This window comes from Tamandua tetradactyla, chromosome 6, assembly GCF_023851605.1.
Source record: "Tamandua tetradactyla isolate mTamTet1 chromosome 6, mTamTet1.pri, whole genome shotgun sequence".
Taxonomy (NCBI): Eukaryota; Metazoa; Chordata; class Mammalia; order Pilosa; family Myrmecophagidae; genus Tamandua; species Tamandua tetradactyla.
Window position 1 is genome coordinate 4,527,545 of NC_135332.1, and position 26,029 is coordinate 4,553,573.

Here is a 26,029-nt window from a genome sequence, read left to right on the forward strand (position 1 = left end):
ACAGTTACCCTGGTAAAAGGCCATCAGTCTCCTTGTGGAAGGCTTGGAGGAAGATTAACAGTATAAATTTGTGGCAGTGTAACAGGGTTCTCCCCCAAAGAGACCTGGCCTCCCCTTCATTCAAGGGGCTCTGGGTCTGTAAACTGTCTCCTATCTGGAAATTGATTAAGGGGCCGTGACTTTGTGTTTTTGTAATTCAAGTTAGACTTCTGTTCACTTGACCTAGAACTCTTTTGTTTATACAGCTCAAACAAGAATTTAGTAGACTGCCCATCTATTGTATTTCTAGGTACCCCATGATTTACTAGCCAACGCCACAAATCTCTGCAAGTCAAATTATTTTGACTCCTGTTTTGAGTTTGCTGTCTATTATAATAGCCACATCCGTCCTGTCTTTGGTGATTAAGTGCTGCCACCTGGCTTCTGCCAACTCGGGATCCAGTCATCCCCATTGTGTTTAAGGATTCCAGCTCAGTGATGGCAGTTCCCACAGTAATATCTGACCTACAGAGAAGTGCAACTACAGAGCTTCTCAGGGATGATGGCACTAGTCTCACAAATTTATTTCTCACTGTTCTGGTAAAAGGTGCATCCTCTGGACATTCCTGGTGTATAAGAACTTTATGGTGTATCAGGCTTTGCATGATAAATTCACTCTAACATTCCAATCTCTCTAAGTCTCTGGATCCCCTCATCTACATTATACCAGGGCAGTACTGGCATTTCAACCTCAGGTAATGTCAGCCACCTTTTGATCCATGCTTCAGCCAACCATCCAAGCAAACTGTTAATGTCTTTTCTAACCCTCAAGCTATAACATTGAATGCAGAATCTCTGTTTAATGGGCTCATCTCAATAAATTCAGCCTGATCCAGCCTTATATTCCTCCCACCATTATCCCACACCCTTAAAATCCATTGCCACACATATCCCCCCTAATTTCTGTCTATATAAATTGGAAAACTCACACAGTTCTTTTGGAGTATAACGTACCTCCTCATGTGTGATACTTTGTACCTCACTTTTAGGGGCCTGTTAGGACTTTAGTCTAGTTATAGGTCTGGAAGCAATGAGGGGTTATGGGGGTGGGTCATGAAAAGAATCAGAAATATCTTCCAAGCCATTTGCTTCAGGGCCTTCATTTGCAGTTTCACCTGGTGAAACAGGATTAAACACTCTAGGGTTAATCCCATCAGGTGGAGGTTGGGTAGCCAACTTCTCAAGGCAGGCTGGAGGTGAGGCAGCTATGTCCTCAGGGCTGACTATTACGGGGTTATCTAGACAAGACTCAGCATTATCTAGGGTTTCAACCTCACCACCGACATCATTGTCAATCCATATGTCACCATCCCAGTTTTCAGGGTCCCACTCCTTTCCAATCAATGCCCTCACTTTAATGGCAGACACCATGCAAGATTGAGATTTCAGTTTACGTTGTAAAGTTGCTTCTCTAACAATAAGATTCTGAGTCTGATTTTCGGAGATCTCAAGTCTATGGCTACAGGAATATGTTAATTGTAAAAATGTTTGTATCTTCATATTTTCCTGAAATCGGGAAAATGTTTAATAACTAGATCATTTCTATAGCAATGCAGATATCTGTAAGAACTTTCTATTTGATATTTTGAGAACATTCACAGTTTTGACGGCTGATCAAATGGTATTTAACTTAGTGTTTAGTACTTGGAATTTAAGAACTTTGCTATCTGAATTTGTATATTTTTTCCTTGTTGCCTTAATTTTAAATTGATATGAAATTTACTGTGCAAACACAAGTTTTACAATGATTATATGGATACTTTAAGTATGCCGACGATTAAGCTAAGAAACCCATTTTTGGTGGTTCTAAGTGAAATGTTTGTTTTCTTAAATAAAAAAATTTTTAAGTAAAATAAATACATTAAAAACTTACCACACACACACACAAAAAAAACATCAGGGAGTGCAAGTGTAGTTCAGTGGTAGAATTCTCACCTGCCATGCAGGAGACACGGGTTCGATTCCCAGCCCATGCTTTTCCCCAAAAAACAAACAAGCAAACCAACAAGAAGAAAAAAAATCAATAATGGTGCTGCAATAATGGAATACTCACATGGAAAAAGAATGAAATGTGATCCCTGCCATACAAAAAAATAATAATAATAATAATAATCAAACACCTAACTATACACTGGAAGAACTGGAAAAAAAGAACAGCTAATCTCAAAGCAAGCAGAAGGAAAGAAATAACAAAGATTAGAGCAGAAATAAATAAAAATGAGAATAGAAAATGAAACAACAGAATCAACAAAACCAAAAGGTGGTTCTTGGAGAAGATCAGTAAAATAGGCAAACCCTTAGCTAGACTGACAGAAAAAAAATAAAGAAGATGCAAATGAATAAAATCAGATACATGAGGGGACATTACCACAGACTCCACAGAAAGAAAACAGATCATAAGAGGATACTATAAACAACTCTATGCCAACAAATAAGACAACATAGATGAAACTTAAATTTTCTAGAAACACATAAAGAACCTACACTGACTTTAGAAGAAAACGAAGACCTCAGCAAACCAACCACAAGTAAAGAGAGTGAATGTCATCAAAAACTTCCCTCAAAAGAAAAGCCTAGGACCAGATGGCTTCACAGGTGAATTCTACCAATCATTCCAAGAAGAATTAATACCAATTCTACTCAAACTTTTCCAGAAAATTGAAGAGGACAGAACATTACCTAGTTCACTCTACAAAGCCAACGTCATTCTAATACCAGAGCCAGATAAATATACTACAAGAAAATAAAATTTCAGACAAATCTCTCTAATAACTATAGAGGCAAAATTTTTGAACAAAAATCAAATCTAGTGGCACATTAAAAGAATCATACACCATGATCAAGTGGGTTTTATCCGAGGAATGAAAGGGTGGAAATTGGAGGGGAAAAACTACATGATCATCTCAATTGACACAGAAAAGGCATTTGACAAAATCCAGCATCCTTTCTTGAAAAAAAAATACTTTGAAAGATAGGAATAGAAGGAAACTTCCCCAACATGATAAAGGACATATATGAAAAACCCACAGCTAACATCGTATTCAATGGTGGGAGACTGAAAGCTTTCCCTCTAAGCTCAGGAATAAGACAAGGATGCCCATATCACCACTGTTATTCGACATTGTCTTAGAAGTGCTAGCTAGAGCAGTTAGGCAAGAAAAAGAAATAAAAGGTACAAATTGGAAAGGAAGAAATAAAACTGTCACTATTTGCAGATGACATGATGTTATATTTAGAAACACTTGAAAAATCTCCAATACAGCTACTAGAGCTAATAAGCAAGTTCAGCAAAGTGGTAGGATACAAGACCAACACGTAAAAATCAGTACTGTTTTCTATACACTAGTAATGAGCAGTCTGATGAGGAAAACAAGAAAAAATTCCATTTACAATAGCTATAAAAGAACCAAACATCTAGGAATAAATTTAATCAAAGATATAAAGGACCTATACACAGAAAAGTACAAAATATTGCTAAAGAAATCAAAGAAGATCTAAATAAATGGAATAACATTCCATGTTTATGGATTGGAAGACTAAATTTCATTAGATGTCAATTCTACCCAAATTGAATTACAGGTTGACATGAGCCCTGTCAAAATTCCAATAGCCAACTTAGCAGAAATGGAAAAGCCAATTATCAAATTTATTTGGAAGAGAAGGACCCAAATAGTCAAAAACTGTAAAGAAGAACAAAGTTGGAGGACACTCACTTCCTTCTGTTAAAAGATATTACAAAGTGACAGTGGTCAAAACAGCATGGCACTGGCATTGGGCTAGATCTATTGATCAATGGAATTGAATTGAGTGTTCAAAAACAGATACTTCTATGGTCAATTGATTTCTTTTTGTATACAGTGCAGTGGGGGGGGGGGGCGGTCACATTTCATTCTTTTCCATGTGAATATCCCATTATGGCAGCACCATTTGCTGGGTTTTTTTGAATGCATGGGCTGAGAATCAAAACCCAGGTCTCCTGCATGGCAGGCAAGAATTCTACCACTAAACTATTCATGCACCCCTTTTCAACTGATTTTTTTTTACTTTTTTTTATTGTATAATATTCCGCTGATTTTTCACAAGACTGCCATGTCTACTCAATTGGGACAAAACAGTTTCTTCAACAAATGGTGCTGGGAGAACTGAATATCATATCCAAAAGAATGAAAGTGGATCCCTATCTCACACCTTATACAAAAATTAATTCAAAATGGATCAAAGACCTAAATATAAGACCCAGGATCATAAAATTCCTAGAAGAAACTGTAGAGAAACATCTTCAGAATCTCGTGACAGGTGGTGATTTCTTACCTTTTACCCAAAGCACAAGCAACAAATATTGTATGGTCTCACAAATATGAACTAATTAAAATGAGCAAACTCATGGAATCAATATCTAGAATATAGTTTCCCAGGAGATGGAATGAGGGTAGAGAATGGGGAGCCGATGCTTAATCTATACAGAGGTGTACAGAGGTGATGGTAGCACATTATCACGAGTGTAATTAACGCACTGAATTGTGGCTGAAAGACTGAGTTTGGGGTTATGTATGTCACTGGAAGGAAAGCTGGAGGATGAAACATGGAACTGGATAACACAGTGAACCCTGTTATGGATGAAGAATGTGGTTTAGTACAAATATAAGAATATTCTTCCAAGAACTTGTACATCACTATTACGAGGTGTTCATAATAGGGTGGTATGCAGGGGAAAATACACCTAATGCAAACTATGGAATATAATTAATAGTAATATTTCAGTATTCTCTCACCAGTTGCAACAAATATACTCTACAAAGGCTAAGTGTCATTAATAGTGGGGTATAAAAGGTATTCTTTAGGGAGCAATGAAAATGTTCTAAAATTCATTGTGCTGATGAGTACACAACTCTGTGATTATACTGAGAGCCACCGACGTTATACATTTTGGATGGATTCTACGGTATACGAATTGCTTTATTGCTTTAAAAAGAAAAAATAAAAGAGCCAACCGACAGTGCCCAGAATATTGCACACACAGGTGTGGTGAGGAAGCTCCATCTTTACTTGGAGGTATCCTGGGGCCCTACACTTTTTTTTTTTTCTTTTTTTTGGTAAGCTTATAAGTGTCTGTGCCCGTTTGAATCTGTTGTGAACTCCAGAAAAGCCACATTCTGTAATTTTCATTCAGTATTGCTAGGTGGGAGCCTATTGATTGTTTCCATGGAGATGTGACCCACCCAGCTGTGGGTGGTAACTTTTGATTAGATGGTTTCCTTGGAGATGCATCTCCACGCATTCAAGGTGGGGTCGCTTACTGGAGCCCTTTAAGAGGAAACCATTTTGGGAAAAGCCTTAGAGCCACAAGAGCCCGTGCAGCCAGAGACCTTTGGAGATGAAGAAGAAAAACACCCCCAGGGGAGCTTCATCAAACAAGAAGCCTGGAGAGAAAACTAGCAGACGTCGCCATGTTCTCTTTCCAGTGGAGAGAGAAACCCTGAACGTTATCAGCCTTCTTGAATCAAGGTATCTTTCTCTGGATGCCTTAGGTTGGACATACCTATAGCCTGATTTAATTAGAACATTTTCATACCCTTGCCTTAATTTGGACATTTTCACGGCCTTAGATCTATAAATTTGCAACTTAAAAAGTTCCCCCTTTTAAAAGCTATTCTGTTTCTGGTATGTCATATTCCAGCAGTTTGCAAACTAGAACAGTGTCCAGGGCTTTATAAATGAGGGAGGTCTATATGGAGTTAAACTGGTGGAGACCTGACTAAGCCTAGGGGCCTAGAAAGTCATTCTAGCCAGGCAGCAGGTAAGTTCCTGGCTGCTGATGATATGCACTCATCCCCAGAGGTGATTGGAGAAACACCTGGAGTTGATCCTTGGCTTTGTCTCTAGGACATTCACACTGGAATGAAGGCTAATTGGTCAGCTAGCAATGAAGTATCAGAGAAAAAAGTAACCCTCATACCAAAGGGCTGCCAGAGAAAAGCTGTCTACGGGAAAATACAATTTCTCAAACTGTAATTTATGGACCTCTACATCCAGCATCACTGGGATGCTTATTTAAAGATTCCTAGAAACCTCCCCTCCAAACCCGCATGTCCATCCCACCTGAATCTCAGACAGAGAGGCCCATTTAAACAAGCCTTTTTAGCTCACTAAAGTTTGATAATTCTTGAAGTATGGCGAGGGCAGGGAGGCAGAGGAAGCAGAGGTTCTCTGGTTTTTTAGGGCTGAAAGAGAGGGAGGACCAAGCATGGTGAGGATGAGACGACTAAGGTCTGATGAAGGCTGCTTAACCCAATTTAGTGACCACTGGCCTGCTGCCCATCCCCACAGGGGTCAGGGTCTCTTCCTGGGGAGTACCAGTCTCCACCAGTACTGGCTACAGAGGCCCTGATAGGAGTGAGATGCTGTGGTTAAGACCTGGAGGGCGGGGGTGGAGTGGGGTAGGGGAACCATACAGGTTCCAAAAGAGGAAAATCCCTGAAGCCAGAGGTGGGAAAAGTGGTTCAAGTTGAGGGTTTTTATGTCAGAGGGTAATGCTGGAAAGAGTTTGGCGCCACACTGTGGAGTGTTTTGGCTTGCAGAACACCAGGAGATTAAGATTTAAACCTGTGATCAATATAAAGGCTCTCTGGCTCTCTAACACATGAGCAACCAAACTAACCCTGGACTTCCTAACCAGATTGTTACATGAGGGATCAATATACTTTTCTCTTATTTAAGCCTCTGTTCTTTTGGGTCACTATTGCAATAGCTGAACCTATAACCTAATAAAGGAGTGGGTACATGCATTGGCTAGCTATTGCCACAGTAATGCTGTGTAACAAACCATTCCCAGATTTAGTGGCTTAAAATAATTCTCACGAGTCTCTAGGTTGACTGGTGCGGCCATGCTTTAATGCTGTGCTGTCTGGGTTGGCTCCTCATCTTGGGATGGATCCACAGTCCAGCTGGGGCAACTCTATTCCACCTTCTGGGCCCCAGGCTGAAGAGACAGCAACTCCCCAGGAGCAGCTCTTCTCATGATGAAGGCAGAAGCATAAAATTAACAGTAGCAACTTGTAAGGCCTCTTAAAGTTTAGGCTCAGAACTGACACATTTTTGTTTTTGACCCATTCCGTGGACCAAGCAATTCACATGGCAAAGGCCAAAGCCAGTGGATTGGAAAGTACACTTTACCACAATAAGACCGTGGCAAGAGTGTGGATGCAGGGAAGGATGAAAAATTGGGGACAATAATTCTACCTATGCCAGCATGTGACTACCCTGGTGTGGAGTCCCATTCTTCCAGTGGTTACCTATAAATGAAGCACAGCGAAATGTTAAGTCCATCCACATGAAGACTCAAGCACAGTTCTGTTAGGTCATCAAGAATCACATCTCCGGGCGGGCCACGGTGGCTCAGCAGGCAAGAATGCTTGCCTGTCATTCCGGAGGACCTGGGTTTGATTCCCGGTGCCTGCCCATGTTAAAAAAAAAAAAAAAAAAGAATCACATTTCCTTCCTCTCCACACAGCCCCTGACTCCCCACAATGCCTAGTAACAGACCCTGCCCTTAGTGATGACTCAGGGAAAATTACTGAGTGAACTGTAGGTCGTTCTTCCTTCTCCCCATGTGATTCCTTACAAAATACAGGCAATTTCCTAAGGTCAGTGCAGAGTGCTATTTCTCCATCCCATGAGTGGGGATCTGCACCCAGATCTCTCTGACACCCAATCCTGCACCCACTGCCTCCACTATGGTCCTCCAGAAGGAAGAGCTTATGCAGAGTTAAAGCACCAAAACAGATTAGTGACATTTCTTTCTCAAGAATTTGGAACCAGAAAGATTCCCATCACCTGAGATACCCTAAGAGGAAGGTGGTCAAGAGGCAAGACTTAGTCAGGGATCCACATGAGCCTAAAGAAATTTTTAAGAATAGTGAGATTCGTCATCAGATCCCCCACTGCTCCATGAAGCCCCTGGGCCCCTCTCATCAGGGCAAAAGCAAAATCAACCCCAGATGTTCTGCCTTAATATCTGCCTTTCCCAGGAGATTTTGCCCTTTAAAGGAGAACCAGTTAAAGAGAGCCACAATTAACTTTAAAGAATGTCACCACTGAATTCCAGGCACAGAGCCACGTGGGTGGAAAGGGTATTTTAGGGCACTGATTCATGATAAATAGTTTCCCCCATTCCCTGTAAGTGACTACTCAAAGTTAAGATAACTCAGACTCAAGTTGATAAAAACAGAGGGGTTGAGAAACTCGAGTTGATGTGAAGCGTCTTGATTATGATAGAGGTAGACTATTTGAGAGCTTGCTGTTAAAAGTAATGGCTAAGGGAGCAAGCCACAGTGGCTCAGCAGGCAGAGTTCTTGCCTGCCATGCCAGAGATCCAGGTTTGATTTCCGGAGCCTGCCCATGCCAAAAAAAGAGAAAAGTAATGGCTAAGGGATTGCCTTAGTGGACTTCAAGAGGATAGTATGTAGCAGTTTTTTTAGGGGACAAAATAGAACAATCTATCTCCAAGAAAGGTATTAAATGAACAAAGCAAGATGTACTATGGTATGTGCTATCCATTATATGTATAGAATTATTTGGTCCAATACAGTAGCCACTCACCACATGTGGCTATTTAAACTTAATACCAATGAAATAAAAATGTAAAGTAAGCTCCTAAATCACACTAGCCACATTTCAGGTGCTCAATTGCTACCTGTAACTAATGGTCATCATATTGGACAGTGCAGATTTCCATCATCACAGAAAGTTCTACCGGACAATTCTGCTATAGAAGACCTCTGGAAAGACACACAAGAAACTGGTAATGGTGGAGGCCTTCAGGGAGGGGGACTGTGGGGCTGCAGCAATGTAAACATTTTGTACCTTTTGAATTTTATACCATGTGTTTGCATTAAGTACTCAAAAAATGAATCAGAACCTAGGCATTCTTATACAGGGTTACTGTATACCAGGCAATATTCCCAAGGAGATCTCTTTGCAATTAAAACAAATTAAGAGACATCATGATTTCATATTTGATTGTTTTCCCCCACAGCTTAAACTTTTAGTTTCTGCTGCCATTTTTCTGCTTATTATGAGCTCACAGGTAGCAAACTGGATTAATAAAAGAAAAACTCAACCAGCTGTCATGCACAGGTTGACAGCTTTTTTTTTTCCCCCTGAGAAATGTGTGCAGGTGGTTTTGATTTTATTTTGCATGAAAAAAAGCTTCAGCCATAATTCCTGCTGGCAAGATTATTCCTAGTTCTATAAGGGAAATAAGTGTTCTGTAAAATGTGTCATAAATCTGGGCACCCTGCCTTCTGGGCCAGTTTGAGAATCCCTGTAGTAGAGTTTGCGGTTCCTACCTGGCAACATCCTGAATCCAGGCCAGTTGAGGCAGGAAAACCAAAAGGGGGCAGGATAGCACAAGTTGCTCTACTTAAAAGGCAACTTGTGGGGCAGTGATGTCCAAACTGTGACCACAGTTTCCTTAGAGGGCCAGTTCCTGCAGGCACCTGTGCACCAGGCACTGTTTGCAGAGCAAATAGTATCCTTTCACTAATAGCTACCATGTATAGAGGGTATATGCATCTCATTTCACGTAAATCTTACATTAAATGCATTCATAAATTACCTGTGAGGTAGATTTTATTCTCCGTAATTAACAGATGAGGAAACTTAGGCTGGGAGGCGGGGAGGGGGCTAGATAACTTGTCCAAGTTCACAAGGATGATAGATCAGCGAGGGCCCTCTCTGTTCCAAGTGAGAGGAATTCAACAAAGCATTGCATAAATAAACCAAGAAAATGGCATGCGGTATATCAGTTCATATAACCAGGAAGCCTAAGGGTTCCAGGCTGGGCTGTATTCTGGACTCAAATGACATCATCCTCTTCCATCTTTTTTATCTGGGTTGGTGTTTTCCAGGACCATCAGTAATCAGGAATTTCGGTCTCATGCTGCTGCAGAGCAAAGCTCTCGGACAAAAGCAAGCCTTCCAAAGGACTCTGATTGGCCTGCTTGGGCCATGGGATAACCCTGGGATGGGGGCCTTAAATCAGCAACCCAATCTCAGCAGAATCCCAAGGAGTGGAGGAGGCTCATCCCAAAAGTAAAGAGAAGGTTCTGTGACCAGAAGTGGGCAAGGGATGGAGGATCCAAGATTGAAGTTAGACTGAGCTAATCCTTCAGTTTTTCACATATAAATAGATACTATTGTGAAAAGTAAAGCACAAATTCATGTAAAAGCCAGTAGTGTATTCATGGTGATTTTTGGTTCTTATATATCTTTTTCAATTAAGGGATATTAAAAATACAACTACAATCATGAGGGAGTTCACAACTCCCCCCCCCCCCCGCCTTTTTTTTTAATATTAGAAAGGGAGTCAATTAAGGATGCGTTCTAGCAAAGAGAATAAACCAAGAAAGAAGAGAAGGGAGTCGGGAGATAAAGGCCCCAATCCAGGAAGCACTGAAGGGAAATCTCAGCCATGTGACCGACCTGGGAGGTCCCAAAGTGAGGCAGGGACAAAAGGGGCAAGGAACTGCTGTGGACCATTAAGTTTCATTACCATTCACTTCATTTAATTTAGTATTCTTTGAATTTTAAACTGTGTGGGTGATAATTTAAAATCCATTTTTAGAAAGAGACATTGGGAAGAAATAGGTGGCAAAACCAGCTTCTCACATCAGAACCCTGAAGAACACCAGCTATTCCAGGGTAGAGAGAGGTTCCCATTAATATTGGTTTGACGATTCCACTTAGATGCTAGGTAAAGATAGATCAGGGGTTCAAACAAGAAATGCTCTGGCTCAAGTATTCAGAAGAGCTGTTGACGACCAGGACCTGGCCACAGAGGGAGGGCAAAAAGTAGCCAGAATGATAATAATAGCTAGTCTTTTGAGTTCCTACTACAGGCCAGAACCTCCTAAGGATATCACCTTATTTAATCCTTGCATCATATGATATTATCCACAATTTACAGATGCAGAACTGAGGCTCAGAGAGTTTTGGGCACTTGCCTGAGGTCACACATCTTGGGCCTGTGCTTGGGGTAGGGGGTGTTGTGACTTACTTCTCTTTTCTAGATATCGATAAAGTTCAATTTAGAAATTTCTGTCTTCAATACTACCCAAAGGGGCCTGTGAAAAATGCTGACACTTGTTGGGGTGCCCTGGGCTCCACACTGCTTTAGGGAAGGCCCAGCAAACAGTTGGGATACAGCAGAGCGGCATTCAAACATTAATAGCCCTTGCTCAGTCCCTAGACTCTGTTGCCTCTTGAACTAGAATAAAAAGACCTGGGTGAGGATCCTGCTTCTATGGCTCATTTGTGGTGTGGCCTTAGGTCACCAAGTTCCTTAACTTCTCTTAAACCTGTTTCCTCATCTGTAAAACGGGGATAATAACAGGTGTTTGCTGTTTGCACCTATCTGGCAAAGAGTAGGGGCTTCCATTTTCCATAAATAGGTTGAAAGACATCTCCTAGGCCTGGAAGACAGATTTGAAGACTGAAAGCAGAAAGGAGCTTCACAACAGCAGGATTCCTCACATTTAATTCTGCCTCAGATCCACAGTGGTAAGGGGAGGGGATGGGTGAGATGTGGCGAAGCCCAAATTCTTGAACCCCACTCTAGAGTGACTCCTTAGGTCCAGGGTGGGGCACAGGAATCTGCAGTTAGGATTTATCTCCAGGGAATTCTGACTCCTGGGCTTCTAATTCTGGATGGACTTTAAATCTAAACTGATGGGCCAGTGGGATGTGTGGAGCCCTTCCAGCACTGGCCTCCAACTCGGCCTGTATATCCTCCCTTTCTCCCTTGTCCAGTGTTTTCTGTATCTCCCCTTTATTCTGACTCCCTCTCCTTAATCTCTTTCCTTCTCTGACTTCTTAGTCTTCTCTTCACCTCTTGGTGCACTTTCCCTATCCCTTCATCTGCAGTACCTTTCCCCCTACTCACCTGGGAAGGCTTGGTTCAAAAGTGGCCTCCTCCAGGCTCTCCTGTCTGGCCCCAGAGCAGCCCCCGCCCCAGGATGCATTGCTTTAGTCAGCTTCCCAAAGCAATATGTGGTCCCAAAAGGGGTATAACAAGACAAGAAGAGGAGCAAAGCTAGCAGATTCTGTGGAGAGGTGGGGAGGTAAGAGAAGACCAGGAGAGGGGGGCTCTTAAAAAGGCAGAGGAGAGATTTCTCCCCGGTTCCCACAGCTCCTGCAGAGAGCAGGTGTGGGGAAAATTCCATGGAACAACTGCAGGATAGTATGTGCTCGAGTGGGGAGCGAGGGGTGTGCTTGTACCAAGCCCCCCGTGCTCTCATCAGGTCCCCCAGTGAACAACTTCAGGGATTCCCTAGACTCCAAAGTGACAGTAATGGCCAGAAACGCTCTTTGCCAATTAACTAGACTTTCTCTGTATATCCCTTCCTACCTTGCTTAAAATGAGTTTAACTTGTCTCTGTCCTCATCTGTAATCTTCCTGCTCCAAGATTGACCATAAAGTCTCCTGAACACACTCTGATTTGTCCAACTTAAAACCTAGGACACATAGTCGTCACTTCTGGAAGAGAATTACTAAAGCTGGTGCTGGGACCCTGACCTTCCCCGGAGAGGCCGATGGAGCACAAAACGCCCCGCCGAGTTCAGCAGAGCTTGCTTCCAAAAACTGAGCTGTTCCCCGGCCACCCCTGTACATACTTAGGACCTGCATGTAGCGGCACCTCCCACCGTCCCGACCCACGCACACTCGGGCCCTCTTAGACGCATGTGAAGGGTGCCTAAAAGCATGGCACCTGCTGACACCCCTTGCCCTGAATGAGAAACGTCACGGTTTACGATAAGAAAACAAACTACTCGGCTAGATGAGAACAAATGGTCCCTTGAGCTTTACATGGCGCGCAGGATGATGGGTTCCCCGTCGCCCGGGGGGGCCTCGAGGCGCTCTCCCGGTATAAAGTGTGGTCAAACATGGATGTTTTTCCTGCAAGCCGCCAGGCGCGAGGCCCCAACCTGGGCCCCGGCTCCGCCCGCCGGGCTGCACTGATGCCCTCGGGGAGGCAACAATAGAGCAGGCTCTACCAATCTCCTTTTACAGGTGGGCAGCCTCCGGCTGAGGGAGGTGAAGAGTTGGCTCTAAAGTTAGGCTGAAGCCGGGAGCGGTCAGGAGCTCGTCTGAGGCAGACCCTGCGGGAGGCGGGCGGGGCGGACGCGTTCTGCCCCGCGGTGGGATCCCAGCCTCTGCACGCTACACCCCGCCGCCGGCTCGCAGGCCTCCCAGACCCAGGCTGCGTCGGGGCCTCGGCTCCCGGGCTAACCCCACCCCGCGGCTCCTCCGGGCCTCGCGATTGGCTGCACGTGCCGAGGGCGGGGCCGGAGCGCAAAGTGAACGTGATGGCGTCAGGCGCCGCCGGCCCTGTTTCCTGTTGTCAGTGGCCGAGAGGTCGTAGCTTCCGGTCGGAGGCAAAGGGGCTGCCGCGGCCGGCAGTGTTCCCTGCCCTCTTGCCCGCTCACTTTGGTGAGTCAGGGGTCAGGGGGCGAGGAGGACAGCGGAGGGGCGGCGGGGCTGAGACGTGGACGCGCGATGGGCAGCCCTTTCCGTGATCCTAAACCCCTGGCTGCCTTGAAACGGTCCGGCTTCGAAACACCCCCAACCCTTCCCAGTCCAAACTTCACGTCCTTCCCTAAACCCACTCCCACCCCAGCCTTCGACCCTGCCACTGCTGGGTCGTCCCTTCCACCTTCTCCCATGACCTGACTCCAGCCCTTACCCCTATCGCCTCACCTCTCCTCATGCGTAAATGCAGCTTCACCTCTTATCCCACTTAGTCCAGTCGCAACCCCAATCTCAACCACATCCTTCTACCTCCCCATAGCACGAATCATCCTCTCCCCTCAACCCCCGTGACAATCCTAATGCTCCGCTGAAACTTCCCCGAACCCACCATTCTGGTTTCCCCTTTTTTGGCTCAACCTTTTTAGCCCAGTCTCCCACCCCACCCCCAGGTCTGCTCATCTCAAACACCTCCCTCGGTCCCACTCTCATTTAAGACCTCCCACCAAAGTAGGTGTCCTGTTTAGTTTACCCCTTTCTTCTTTGATAAGTCTTGATCCCAGCCTTACCTTTGGTCTTACATGTATCTTCTCACAAACTCAGCCCATAACTTCCTAGCCCACTATAGATGTACTCCATTCTGTAACTCCAATCATCTTTCCACTCCCTGCCATCTTGTGGACACCCCATCCTTAAATCTTTGCTTAACTGTGCCTACTTCTTACTGCCCAGTTCCTACCAACCTTCACCCAGTCTTCTCAAGTATAAGATCTCTGTGTCCTTTCACCTCTGCTGCCTCACCTCAACTCTTCATACTCATTCTTCTTTTGACCCCAGTTCCCATTCATCCTGAACACTTGGTGCAGAGCCCCCTGCCAACCCCACCGGGTGCTTCTCACCCTCCAAATCTGGGTGCTTGCTTGAGAGCCAGGCGGTTAACCACTGAGCAGCTTAACTGGGTGTGTGCACAGTCTCTGACGGTAAATAAGTGTTGAGAAATACTGGGGTACTTCTCTCTCTCCCTCTCTCCCTCTTTCTTTCTCGGGTCAGGGCTTTCCCTGGGTATCTGATCCCCTGTACCTGTCCTCAGGAATTGTGTTTCTAGCATTCACATTAAATTACTTGTCCTGGCTGCTGGAATGGTAGGGCATCGTCCAAATACTTAGAAGGTGAGGGATGGTCACTCATCCACTTCACCCAGCTGAGGGCATTTGGAGCCCTCACTTCATCTTGGCTGGTGTTCTGACCCTGGAGAACCTCAGGGAGTGTCATTGTGTGGGGTTGGACATAATGACAGAACCATGTCCATGTACATTGTCCTCGCATTTGTAAGGGACCCTCCCTCAATGCTCCTTCCTACCGGGGCTGATTGCCAGATCTGTCCCAACACTGAACACAGGGTAGGTGATGGGTGCCAGAGATGATGTTACATGTTGTGAAGGATATTAGGGAAGCTGAGGCCTAGGTGTGTACAGAGCACCTGTACACACAGGTGCTGTCACTGAATTTTGGCTGTTTGAGGTTACCCATGAATGCCTGGAGCCAAGTTATCTTACAGTAGCTGAGGCAGAGGGTCATTCTTGAGGCACCCAGTCTCCGTTTTCAGAATTTACAGTCTCCTACTGCTTCTTGGTGCACATTCCCTCTGCATTCTGGTTGCCCAGCTTGAGAAGGGTTGGTCCTCCTCATGTAGCAAGTTGAAAGGCCCCCAGAGGAACACATTGCCTTTGCTTGCCATTCCACCGTTATTTTCTCATTCATTTGAGAAGTCGATGCTGTTCTACCTTCAGTAGCCCTCTGTTATAGTGAATGATTTTCATCCTGATAAGAGCTTGGTTTAAAGGAAAGAGCTCCATAATCACCCCATCACTTATGAGTTGTATGCCTTAACTTCCCACAGTCTATGAAATGGAGACAATAATACTTGTCCTTTGCCTTATTTTTATTTTATTCAGTAGTTCACTCAGCAAGTATTTTTTTAGCACAACGGTGTGCCAGACACCATTCGAGGCACTGTAAATGCGATGATGAATGTATCAGGCAAAGTTCCTATTTACATTCATTCAGAATTTGGTCCCAGCTAGAATCCTATGGTAAATGGGACAGAAATATCAGGGGCGATGGGTGTTATTGGATGGAAGAAAGGAGGAAAGAAAGAAAGATACTGAGTGTTCACCAACTTCACAGTTCTGCCCTTGCCCGTTAGCCCTTGACTAGTATCTAACCCTCTTATTTCAAACCAATTAAATAACTGGTATTTAATTGCTTCAAAGGCTTACTCTCCCCCACCTCTCACAGGACACTTGTCCAGAAATCCAGTTTTCTTCAGGTGGAAGGAAGTAGCTGTTTACTCATTCAGCACTCACATGTCTGAAAGATCATCTTTTCCAACTGAAAAATATGACTCATCAACTGGTACAGGAGCTGAGTGGCTTAAATGGCAGTCTGTTCTAAACATGTACACAGTGTGATTCTGCCAGTAGAGGAAGGCTGTTGGGATTGGCTAAGGAGTCTCTAAAGAGAAGATGTTGCTGTTTACTCATGGGCTGAATGTTTTGAAAACCCATTTGAAAGCGATGAAGCTAGCTATCCATTTCTTCTTTTAATGTAAGTCTCATCTAAGCTATTCTATTTTTTTTTCCTTCCCTGGTTTCTAGAGGAAAAGAAATTGAACATGTATAGAAGGCCAGGCAGTCCAGTGAAAAACAACCAGGATAATTCCTTCCTAACCATATGCTGTGACATTTAAGAAATGCCAGCTCTGAAACTTGGGTCTAGTAGGAAGGACCTGGGCTATAGATCTGATTGGCAAGTTGGTTTTAGGCCTTTTAGATCACAGATAAAATGAGGCTTTTGAGTACCTCTTAAAACCTTCTTAAGTAGTAAGTTTGCCTATAACTCCTTGAGCCAAAAACCCGAGACAGTTTGATCAGGTTGAAAGGCATAGAGTTGGGATGAGGGAACTGGAGAACTCTGGAGAACTCTATCCCTTACTTAAGGCCTGTTTCTACTAAGCCTCATTTTTCTCAACTGTAAAACAGGAATAAGCATCCTTCTCTCACAGGATTGTTGTAAGAATTAAATGAGGTTAGAGTATGTGATTAGAAATGCTTGTTTTATTCACCCTGGAGAGCTCTGTAAGGGAGAATCAATACTTTAAGGGCAGACGCAGCCCCCGTATCGCATGATGTGGTGTTTTTCTAAAGGGCAGAACTTACCTTTTCCCCTGGTAGACTTTCTGAGAGGCATTTGGTATCACTGCCCAAGTTCTCCCCTTATTCTCTTCAGCATAGGTTTCCTTGAAGCCACACCTCTTTGGTTTGAATCTTGGTGTCAGAGAAGAAAGTTTTGAGGACTGAATATGAATCCATTTGCATACGATGGTAGATTTAGGGCCTGGGCCACTCAGGTGGATGATGGGGTGCTGACCAGCAGGTAGAGGCCCATAGCCCTATCTGATTCTACAGTGATTTCTTGGGTCTAGACTGTCAGATTCCTGCCTTTAAATTGGTGTCTGCCTCCTGGAGGCATTATGTAACAGACGTGGCTAGGTAAAGCGCTTTGGCTTCCTACAAGGAAAAAGATGTCCTGAATTGTGGCCTGAATCCCAAGGTCTTGGTCCTGTTTTCCAGATTGTCAAGTGGCTGCTCTCCTGGATTCCTCTGAACTGTTGTCATTTTGTAGCTTTTTTGACACTTTGTTTAGGAGTCAGTAACTTGTCTGGCCCTCCTCTAATCTCTCTTATCTTCAGTGTACTTTGGTTTGGCAAATGATTTCTTGGCAAGATCACCCCCTTACTCATACCACCCTCTCCATAAATACTTAATTATTCTCAATTAATTAGTTAATGAGACCTTAATGGAGCCAGGTCGTTAATTTAGATTGTTGAGATCCGTGACCTGGGTCCTGGCCTGGCTGGCTAGGGAGGGGCAGTTTAGAGCTTGAGGGCTCTGTCTGGAAGGGCTGAAGTTGCTGAGTGTTGGAGCCCAGAGAACTTTGACTCTGCTGGGCAATCTCCCTGGGCTACATTTGGGTAGCCTTGAAGGAACCTAAGCTCCAGGATCAGACACATTTCCAGGGGTGACTCTGTGCTGGTTGACCGCAGCACACCTTTCCTTGTCTTCTCGGTCCCTGAGTATGAGCTGGTTCCCAGGGGAAGGCCCTAAGATTCCCCAGGTAGATGGGAGCAAAGAATATGGTGAAGAGTGAGGCAGTTAGACAGGGGCTGCATCCATGGCAAATGCTTTTCCTGGCAAACTGTCACGTCCTGGCCAGAGCTGGTCTGCAGAGGCGCTCCTCTACACATACCTGCCTCCCTCTGTTTGTCTGGCTTAGGAGTCCTGTTTACCTTCTACCAACTCCAGACACCAGGGATTGAATCAGAGCATCGTCAAGCTCTAGGACCACCCTGCTTCTCTCCTTTCCAGACCTTACACTCCCTGCTCTCCTATAAATCTTTCTTGCCAGACTGGCCTCGATGTGCCTGTGCACCTGGGCCCCCAGCTGAAGCGCACCCCTTCCTGCCTACCCAAGCCTAGCTCATACTCACCTCTTCCAGAAAGTTTTCCCTGTTCACTTAGGTGATTGTACCCATTCAGGTGTCTGAAGTCTTTTCCCTTGAGCTGGAGTAGGCACTCTAGGAGTGGGTGGTAGAGGCAGGCCACTTAGTAGCTATGGAATCTTGGGAAGTTCCTTGACTCCCTCAGCTTCCATTTCCTTATCACTCCTAATGTGGTTAATGAGGAAGGAGTAAGGCAATATGCATAAAGGATACAGAACCCATTTAACCTTCCTTGGTTTTGTTAACCTCTGTTGGGCCATGATTTTTTGACGTCAGAACAGCAAATAATCTTTTTTGGGGGGAGGGGTGTGAGGATGTGAGGGGGAGGTATTCCCTGATGCTCAGCACTATGTTCACTGGAGATTTGTTGAGATGTGAATGGGCTTGTCCAATCCCAATCAGACAGGCACAACTGTTCAAGTTATTGGGGGTTATATAGGCCAACTAATAGCCCTCTCAGTCTCAGTCAGGTGGAGGCTCTACCAAATACTCAGTTCCCCAGGGAGGAAGCCAGCTGCCCTGAGGCTGCACTGGTGGGGATGGCTTTACCCTTAGACCTGGGGATCTGGCTCCCCCATATCCCAACTGAGGGCCCTCCCTTTACTTCCTTTTCAGAACAATGCTTGTACCTCCAAGAGAAGGTGAGGGCTTCAACAATAGAAAAGAAAAGCATTTTCCCACTTAAAAAAAACAAATAAATTTAACTGAGTATCGCTCGTATATTTGGTATGTGGGTGGCAATATCCACTGGGATCAAAGATAGCATTTACTGAGTGCCCGGTCCGTTTCAGGACCTGTGCAGGGTGCTTCACATATGTTCATGTCTCTTTCTGACAGTCTGATACAATGTCTAAGCATGCCCAGCTAATTAGAGGCGAAATGAAGATTAGAACCTCTGTTGGTCTCTTTAGATGCATCCTCCTGTGCTCTGCAAGGCAGACCCTTATAGCCTCAAGGAGAAGCGGAAGTGTAGCAAAGCAGCAGAGTCTTTCCCCTTTTGAAGCTAATTCATTTGTTCTTTTCAGTGCTGACCTGCAGACCAGGACTAGGGTAAGAGTCAGAGGGCCTATTACAGAACCAGGACCTGAATGTGAATTCTCAGCCCCTGCTTCCTGGTACCTATGGATCTTTCAGCTGCAGCATCTCTGTGTCTAAATCAGCCATTCATTCCACTCCCACACCCTGATCCCACAGGATCCTGGCTTTCTGTACTGGCATTTGGAGTAAAGGGCCCTTACCGCCCACTCCTTGGGGCTGATCCACCCAGGGATCGTAGGACTCCTCACCTCCTGAGGTCTGAGCCTTCTGATTTTTTTTCCCTTTTTTACTTCCTTCTTTATAATCTGCTTTCCAGGTTTTACTTTTGGATTCTGAAGAGCTTTGGTTGCAGTTTGAGTGAGATCAGCTGACATCCTACTGCCTGCTGGAGGAACTGGGTAGAGTTAAGTTGAGAACTTGCTCATCTGGCCTCCATCTATCTCACAGGTGACGTGTGATTCCACAGGAGCTGTGGCACAAGTGGAAATGCTGTCAGTGGTGGAGAATGGACTGGACCCCCAGGCTGCCATCCAGGTAAGTGGACAAGGGAAGATTAAGGGTGGAGAAGGGGTGTAGAGAGACAACTGTCTCATCAATTTTTTCTAACTTTGAAGTGAATGGGCACTATCCAAAAAGAGAGGGCTTAGGTTGAGGAAAATGTTACAGTAGAAGTAGATCTGAGAAGAGCCTATCCTTTCTCAGTCGTCCTTTTGGTGATTAAAAAACAAATGACAATTTACAAAAGAACAGTGGGGATTTAAGATAAGTTAGCCAGAGATCAGGAGTTTCCATTTAAACTTTCAGCCCTTGGCCTTTAGGCCATGATTTGGTCACACAGTTTGGCCAATATGGTAAGTTGGGTTGAGACAGTATCCCAAGCACTGGTTTGTTATGTTTTGATAATTTTAAAAGTAAGTTGGCATCTTACATATATCTGAAGCAGTCAACTGGAGCCCACTCAGCCTCCGCTGATTGCTGTGTGCATCCTAACTGGGCCCCGGGGCTCGCTTGGGCAGTCTGTGGGCTAATCTGTCAGTTCCCTTAGAGTCAGGAGGTCAGGGCAAGTTTGGGGCTGAGCCCCTGGCAGAATCCTGAGATGGCTTTGGGGGGAGAAGGCAGGTTTTTTCTTTCCTCCCCAGTGTTGTTCCCCTATTCAGAGGACTTTCTGCTTGAAAGGAACTGCAGATGTCAGAGCTATGCTTTCCCCTCTTTTGACCAATGGAGAGTCCAGTTCCATACATTTAACCAGCTGGCTTTCAGGCAGGGGCCCTTTTCTTTGTGTTGCCTTTCCCATCCACCCAAGAGCTCTCCAGGAACATGGCCCTTGGCCTGCAAAGCCTGCTAACAAGGGGTAGCATGAACTAACTCCATGAGGGTATGAGATCCTCAAATGTATGTCTTATTAATCCCTCTATACCCTACACAATATTTAGTGGGTAGGTATTGGTGAAACTGTAGAGAAATTGGAACCCTCATACATTGCTGGTAGAAATGTAAAAATTGAACATGAAGTTACCGTATGATCCAGCAACTCTGCTTCTAGATATATACCCCAAAAAGTGGAAAATATGTCCACACAAAAACTTGTACATAAATACTCATGGCACAATTATTCATAATGGCCAAAAAGTGGAAATAACCCAAATGTCTATCAACTGAATGGGTAAACAAAATGTGATATATCCATTTAATAGAATATTATTCGGGCATGAAAAGGAATGAGGGTGGGCAATGGTGGCTCAGTGGCAGAGTTCTAGCCTGCCATGCTGGAGACCTGGATTAGTTTCCCAGTGCCTGCCCATGTAAAAAGAAAAGAAAAGAAAAAAGTGGAATGAAGTTCTGAGACATGCTACAAAGTGGATGAACCTTGCAAACTTTTTGCTAATTGAAAGAGGCCAGACATAAAAGGGCATATTGGATGCCTCCATTTATATGAAATCCATAGAAACAGACTGAAGGTTAGTGGTTATCAGGGGAAGAAGGGAGGAGGGAATAGGAAGTGACTGTTACTATATAAGGGGTTCCTTTTTGGAGTGATGAAAATGTTCTAAACTTTGTAGTGATGGTTGCACAATCCTGTGAATATACCAAAAGCCACAGAATTGTACACTTTAAATGGGTGATTTTATGATGTGAATTATATATCATTTAAAGCTTATTTAAAAACCATTTAACTTTTCAAAGAATATTAGTGTTTACCACGTCCACTAAAATCAAAAGAGGGGTGGGCCACAGTAGCTCAGTGGCAGAGTTCTTGCCTGCCATGCGGGCAGTTCGATTCCCAGTGCCTGCCCATGCAAAAAAAAAAAAAAAAAATCAAAAAGTAAAATTCTTATCCATATTCTATCAGATAGCAAATCAAACCACAGGTTCTGCAGTCCTTTTTTAGTCATTTTCCAGTGGCTTTTGTAACTTTGACATAATTATAGCATAGTGCAGGTTTTTACTTTTACATAGTACAGTATTTTTTACATAGTTCAGTTTTTACTTTTACATCGTACAATATTTTCAAAGGACTTTATGTACACTTTACAATTACTCATTTAGCAAAGATTTATTAAGCCAGGCATAATGCTTAGTGTTGAGGACACAAAGATGAGTAAAATACTAGTATGGCCCTCAAGGTGCAATCCCTACAACCTCCCAGGTACTATAGATCAGGAAGTATTTCCATTTAACAAATGAGGAGATTGAGGCTCAGAGAGGTTAAGTAAAATGTCTGGGTACTGACAGAGCTAGAACTAAACCTAGGCCTCTGACTTCCATGTCTAGTGTCTTTCTTTTTTTTAATGCAATTCTATTGAAATATATTCACATAGCATATAATTATCCCAAGTATATAATCAGTGGCTCACAGTGTCATCATATAGTTCTACATGCATCACCACAATTTTAGAACATTTTCATTACTCCAAAAAATAAAAAGGAACTCCCAAAGAGGGGCCATAGTGGCTCAGCAGGCAGAGGTCTTGCCTGCCATGCCAGAGACCCAGGTTCGAGTCCCAGTGCCTACCTATGCAAAAAAAAAAAAAAAAAAGGAACACCCAAAACATCCCATCCCCTTATCCTCCCCTATTTGTTTATTTATTTGTCTTAATTTTCTTACTAATCTACCCATACACTGGATAAAGGGAATGTCAGTCTCAAGGTTTCATAATCACACAGTCACACTGTAAAAGCTACATAGTTATGTAATCATCACCAAGTACCAAAGCTACTAGATGACAGTTGAACAGTTTCAGGCATTTCCTTCTAACCATTCTAATACACTAGAAACTAAAAAAGAATATCTATATAAAGCATAAGAATAGTCTCCAGAATGACCTCTCAACTTTATTGGAAATCTCTTAGCCACTGAAACTTTATTTTGTTTCATTTCTTTTCTCGAACTCTTTGGTCAAAAAGGCTTTCTCAGTCCCAGAGTTCTGGGTCCAGGCTCATCCCGGGGAGTCATCTCCCATGTAAGGGGGAGGGCAATGAGTTTACTTGCAGAGTTGTCTTAGAGTGAGAGGCCACATCTGAGCAACAAAAGAGGTTCTCTGGGGGGGACTCTTAAGCATAATTATAAGTAGGCTTAACTTCTTTGCAGGAATAAGTTTCATAAGAACAAGCTCCAAGAATAAGGGCTTGGCTTATTAAATTGGGAATCCCTTATGCATGAGAGAATATTAGGAATTCCCCAGGTGGAGAAGTTTGATATTTCCACATTTTTCCCCAGTCCCTCAAGGGACTTTGCAAATATTTTTTAACTTTCTGCCCAAATACTCTGGGATATATGGAGATATTACAGTTACCTAAAAAGAATAATAGCTCTCAGTCCCTATTCTAGTTTCCATGTAATTATGTTGTTTAAGTAAACTGACCAGGCAGGTTAAATTAAATAATGTACTACAGAAAATATTACTTTTGTATAGGGTCTTTCCTAATGTAAACCATGCTTTTGTTTTTTGATATCTTAGTTGTTCTAAAGCAGCATTTTTATTCTCCACATTGATTAGCTCATTGATACTCTGAAAAAAATCTTGGTCAAATCAATAAGGTAGAAAGCCCCACCTCTGTCCTTAGAAGAATTTACCCAATCTTTCATCTTTAATAGTCATCATGATGGAGCCAGTATTTAAACATAAGATGTATAAGGCTTAAGTTCTTTGAAACTCCATTTAGAATACAAAAAATACCCAGTGAAGGATATGGGTTAAAAAAAAAAAAATAGTAACAATAGTTATTCTGTGGGTGGTGTGTGATTTTCCTTTTCTTCGCTATATTTTTATCTCTATTTTCTAGAATTAATACGTGCTATTTTTGCAGAAAGAATTTATAGATACATACATACATTCAGCCATGTATGTATTTTCCAATAGTCAAGAGTTAATATTCCAGAGGGTCTCTATAAGATTTTGTCCTAAAGGCCTGTGTTATGTTTGACACTGCATAGGTCATCAAGAAAAAGCTGGTGGGATCAGTGAAGGCATTGCAGAAGCAGTATGTGTCCTTGGACACAGTGGTCACCAGTGAAAATGGAGATGCCAACACCTTGTGCAGTGCCCTGGAAGCCGTGTTTATCCATGGCCTACATGCCAAGCACATCCGAGTGGAAGCAGGAGGAAAGAGGAAGAAAACTGCTCACCAGAAACCTCTTCCTCAGCCTGTCTTCTGACCTCTCCTGAAAACCGTCACTCACAAGTAAGATCACCTAGAGAGGTTTTGCTTTCAGGAGGAATTTCAGAATATGGGACACGTATCTCTTCTGATCAGCAGTGACAGAAACCAGCCAAGATGCCGTGTGTTCTAGTGAAGAGATAACAGGTGTAGGCAGTGTCCTGTAGAAGGGTTTATTCTTAGATCCAGCTTCCCAGGCAGTGTGCCATTAGATATTGAGCCCCTCAGCCCTCAGACAATGGCCTGGGGCTGCTTCAAGGCCCTGGGCTGGTTGACTCTAGCAGGAACACCCTTTTCTGTTTACTTCAAGGTGCCATACAAATCTTTTGCATGTGAAAAAGGTTGGAGAACATTGTTTTAGGCCAGGCAGTTGGCAACCAAAGCCTCTGTGCCAATGCTGGCCCACTCCTTGTTTTTGTAGATAAAGTTTTATCAAAATACGGCCATGCCCATTCATATACATATTGCCTGTGGCTGCTTTTATCCCGTGGCAGAGTTGAGTAGTTGCAACAAAGTTTGGATGACCTGAAAAGCCTAAAATATTTACTACCCAGCCCTTTATAGAAAACTTTTGCCAAAACTGGCTTAGAATGTTTGATAGTCTGTGTGCTAAATGTTATTCTTACAACTAGGGATGGGATTTTTTCAAAAAAGTAGACTCTGGGAAGAGCATCTGAATATTCACTGTTGAGACATTTGTCTCTTTGGCCTTGTCCCTAACTGCTTGAGCCTTTGAATAGGTATCTGGCACTGTGCCTCTAAGGGCTATTAAATGCCACCTTCAACCTGAAGGTGCCTTGTCAAACTCTGATCTTCCTTTCCCTGCTTACTGCCACTGTCCTATCTCAGATTCTTACCTCTCTCTTAGCTGACAGTGGCTTTCTAAGTGTCCTCTTATCATTCTGTTCCATCTTTCAGTATGTCGGTCAGTCAGCCAATATGGGAACTCAATCATTGAGTCCAGTAGAGTGAAATCTGTACTCCCTTGGAGAAGGCATGTGCAGGGGACTGTGACAGCTCAGAGGAATGGTATTTCCATTAGCCCTTGGAATTCAAGAACTGAGTTTGGTAGACTTGGGTTCTGATCTTACTCAGACAGACCCACCCTGAGGTCTGCCTGGTTGTGGTCAAGTCACTTTCTTGCACAAAAACCTGTATTAGGCTTGCAAAGGCCAGCCCCGTCAAGTGTCTGAGTTACAAGCTCAGGCTTAGGGTACCAGAAGCTGATCAGGTTCTCCAGGTGATTCTAATGTACAGCCAGGTGTGGGGACCACTGTTCTACTTTGCCTTATTGGTTTGATGCTCAAGGCCCACTTTTACCTGGCTTTGCACTGAATTACCTTCTCTCCACATGTTGTAATTGGAATGCCCAGCATTCCAACAGACAAGTAATTGTCTGTTTCTTCCTTATACTTTATGCTTTTTTTCTGCCAGTCCCTTGTGCCTTCCATTTTTGCCTCTTGAAATACCCCAAGGCCCATCTCAGATGCTACCTGTTCTATGGCATTTTCTTACTCCAATTCTGAATTTATTTCCTCCACCCCATGCCACAGCTCTACCACAACTGGACTCACCTAACATGTGCCCTTGAGTGGTAAAGCAGGGACCATGTCTATATCCTGTACCTTAACACCTGCAAGGACCTTGCTCAGCAAGCATGTCTTAAGTGAGCAGATGGATGTCAGGGGTCCAAGGCATAATTGTAACAAACATAGCAGTTATCCTTCATAACACTTCAGAAACCTGGGGAGTATAGCTTAGCTATTTCTAAATTTCCCTTAAACAACACTATTATCCAGGAATTTTTCATGCTGGTATGTATTTGCCATCATTATTTTTGGTTCTTGCTAGCAAGTGGTTAAAAGACATGCCTGTGATTTTTGATAGTTTCTTGAAACAAGTCAATTCTCCCCCTTGCCAGACACATCATCTCAGAATTGGAACCTGACCTGATCTTTGTCAACACAGATGTGGGCCGCTGCCGAGCCTGGCTTCGGTTGGCCCTCAACGACGGCCTGATGGAACGCTACCTGAAACTTCTCCTTCAGGAACAGGTCCGGCTGTGTGAGTACTATCAGCCTACAGCCCTGCTTCAAGATGCAGAGGAGGGTGAATTTCTCCTTAGCTTCCTGCAGGGGTTAACATCCTTGTCCTTCGAACTCTCCTATAAGTCTGCCATCTTAAACGAGTGGACACTCACTCCATTG

The 26,029-nt window shown here is 43.8% G+C and overlaps 1 protein-coding gene across 1 annotated transcript; it reads left to right on the forward strand.

The window, feature by feature from the left end:
- The first annotated feature begins 13,409 nt into the window (after window positions 1–13,409).
- On the forward strand, window positions 13,410–23,845 carry LOC143686989 (pleckstrin homology domain-containing family M member 1-like). The gene is made up of 3 exons (XM_077163538.1): window positions 13,410–13,528; window positions 19,611–19,697; window positions 23,599–23,845. The coding sequence occupies exons 2-3, from the start codon at window positions 19,650–19,652 to the stop codon at window positions 23,818–23,820; spliced, it is 270 nt and encodes an 89-aa protein (XP_077019653.1). The 5' UTR covers window positions 13,410–13,528; window positions 19,611–19,649; the 3' UTR covers window positions 23,821–23,845.
- Window positions 23,846–26,029: the final 2,184 nt, after the last annotated feature.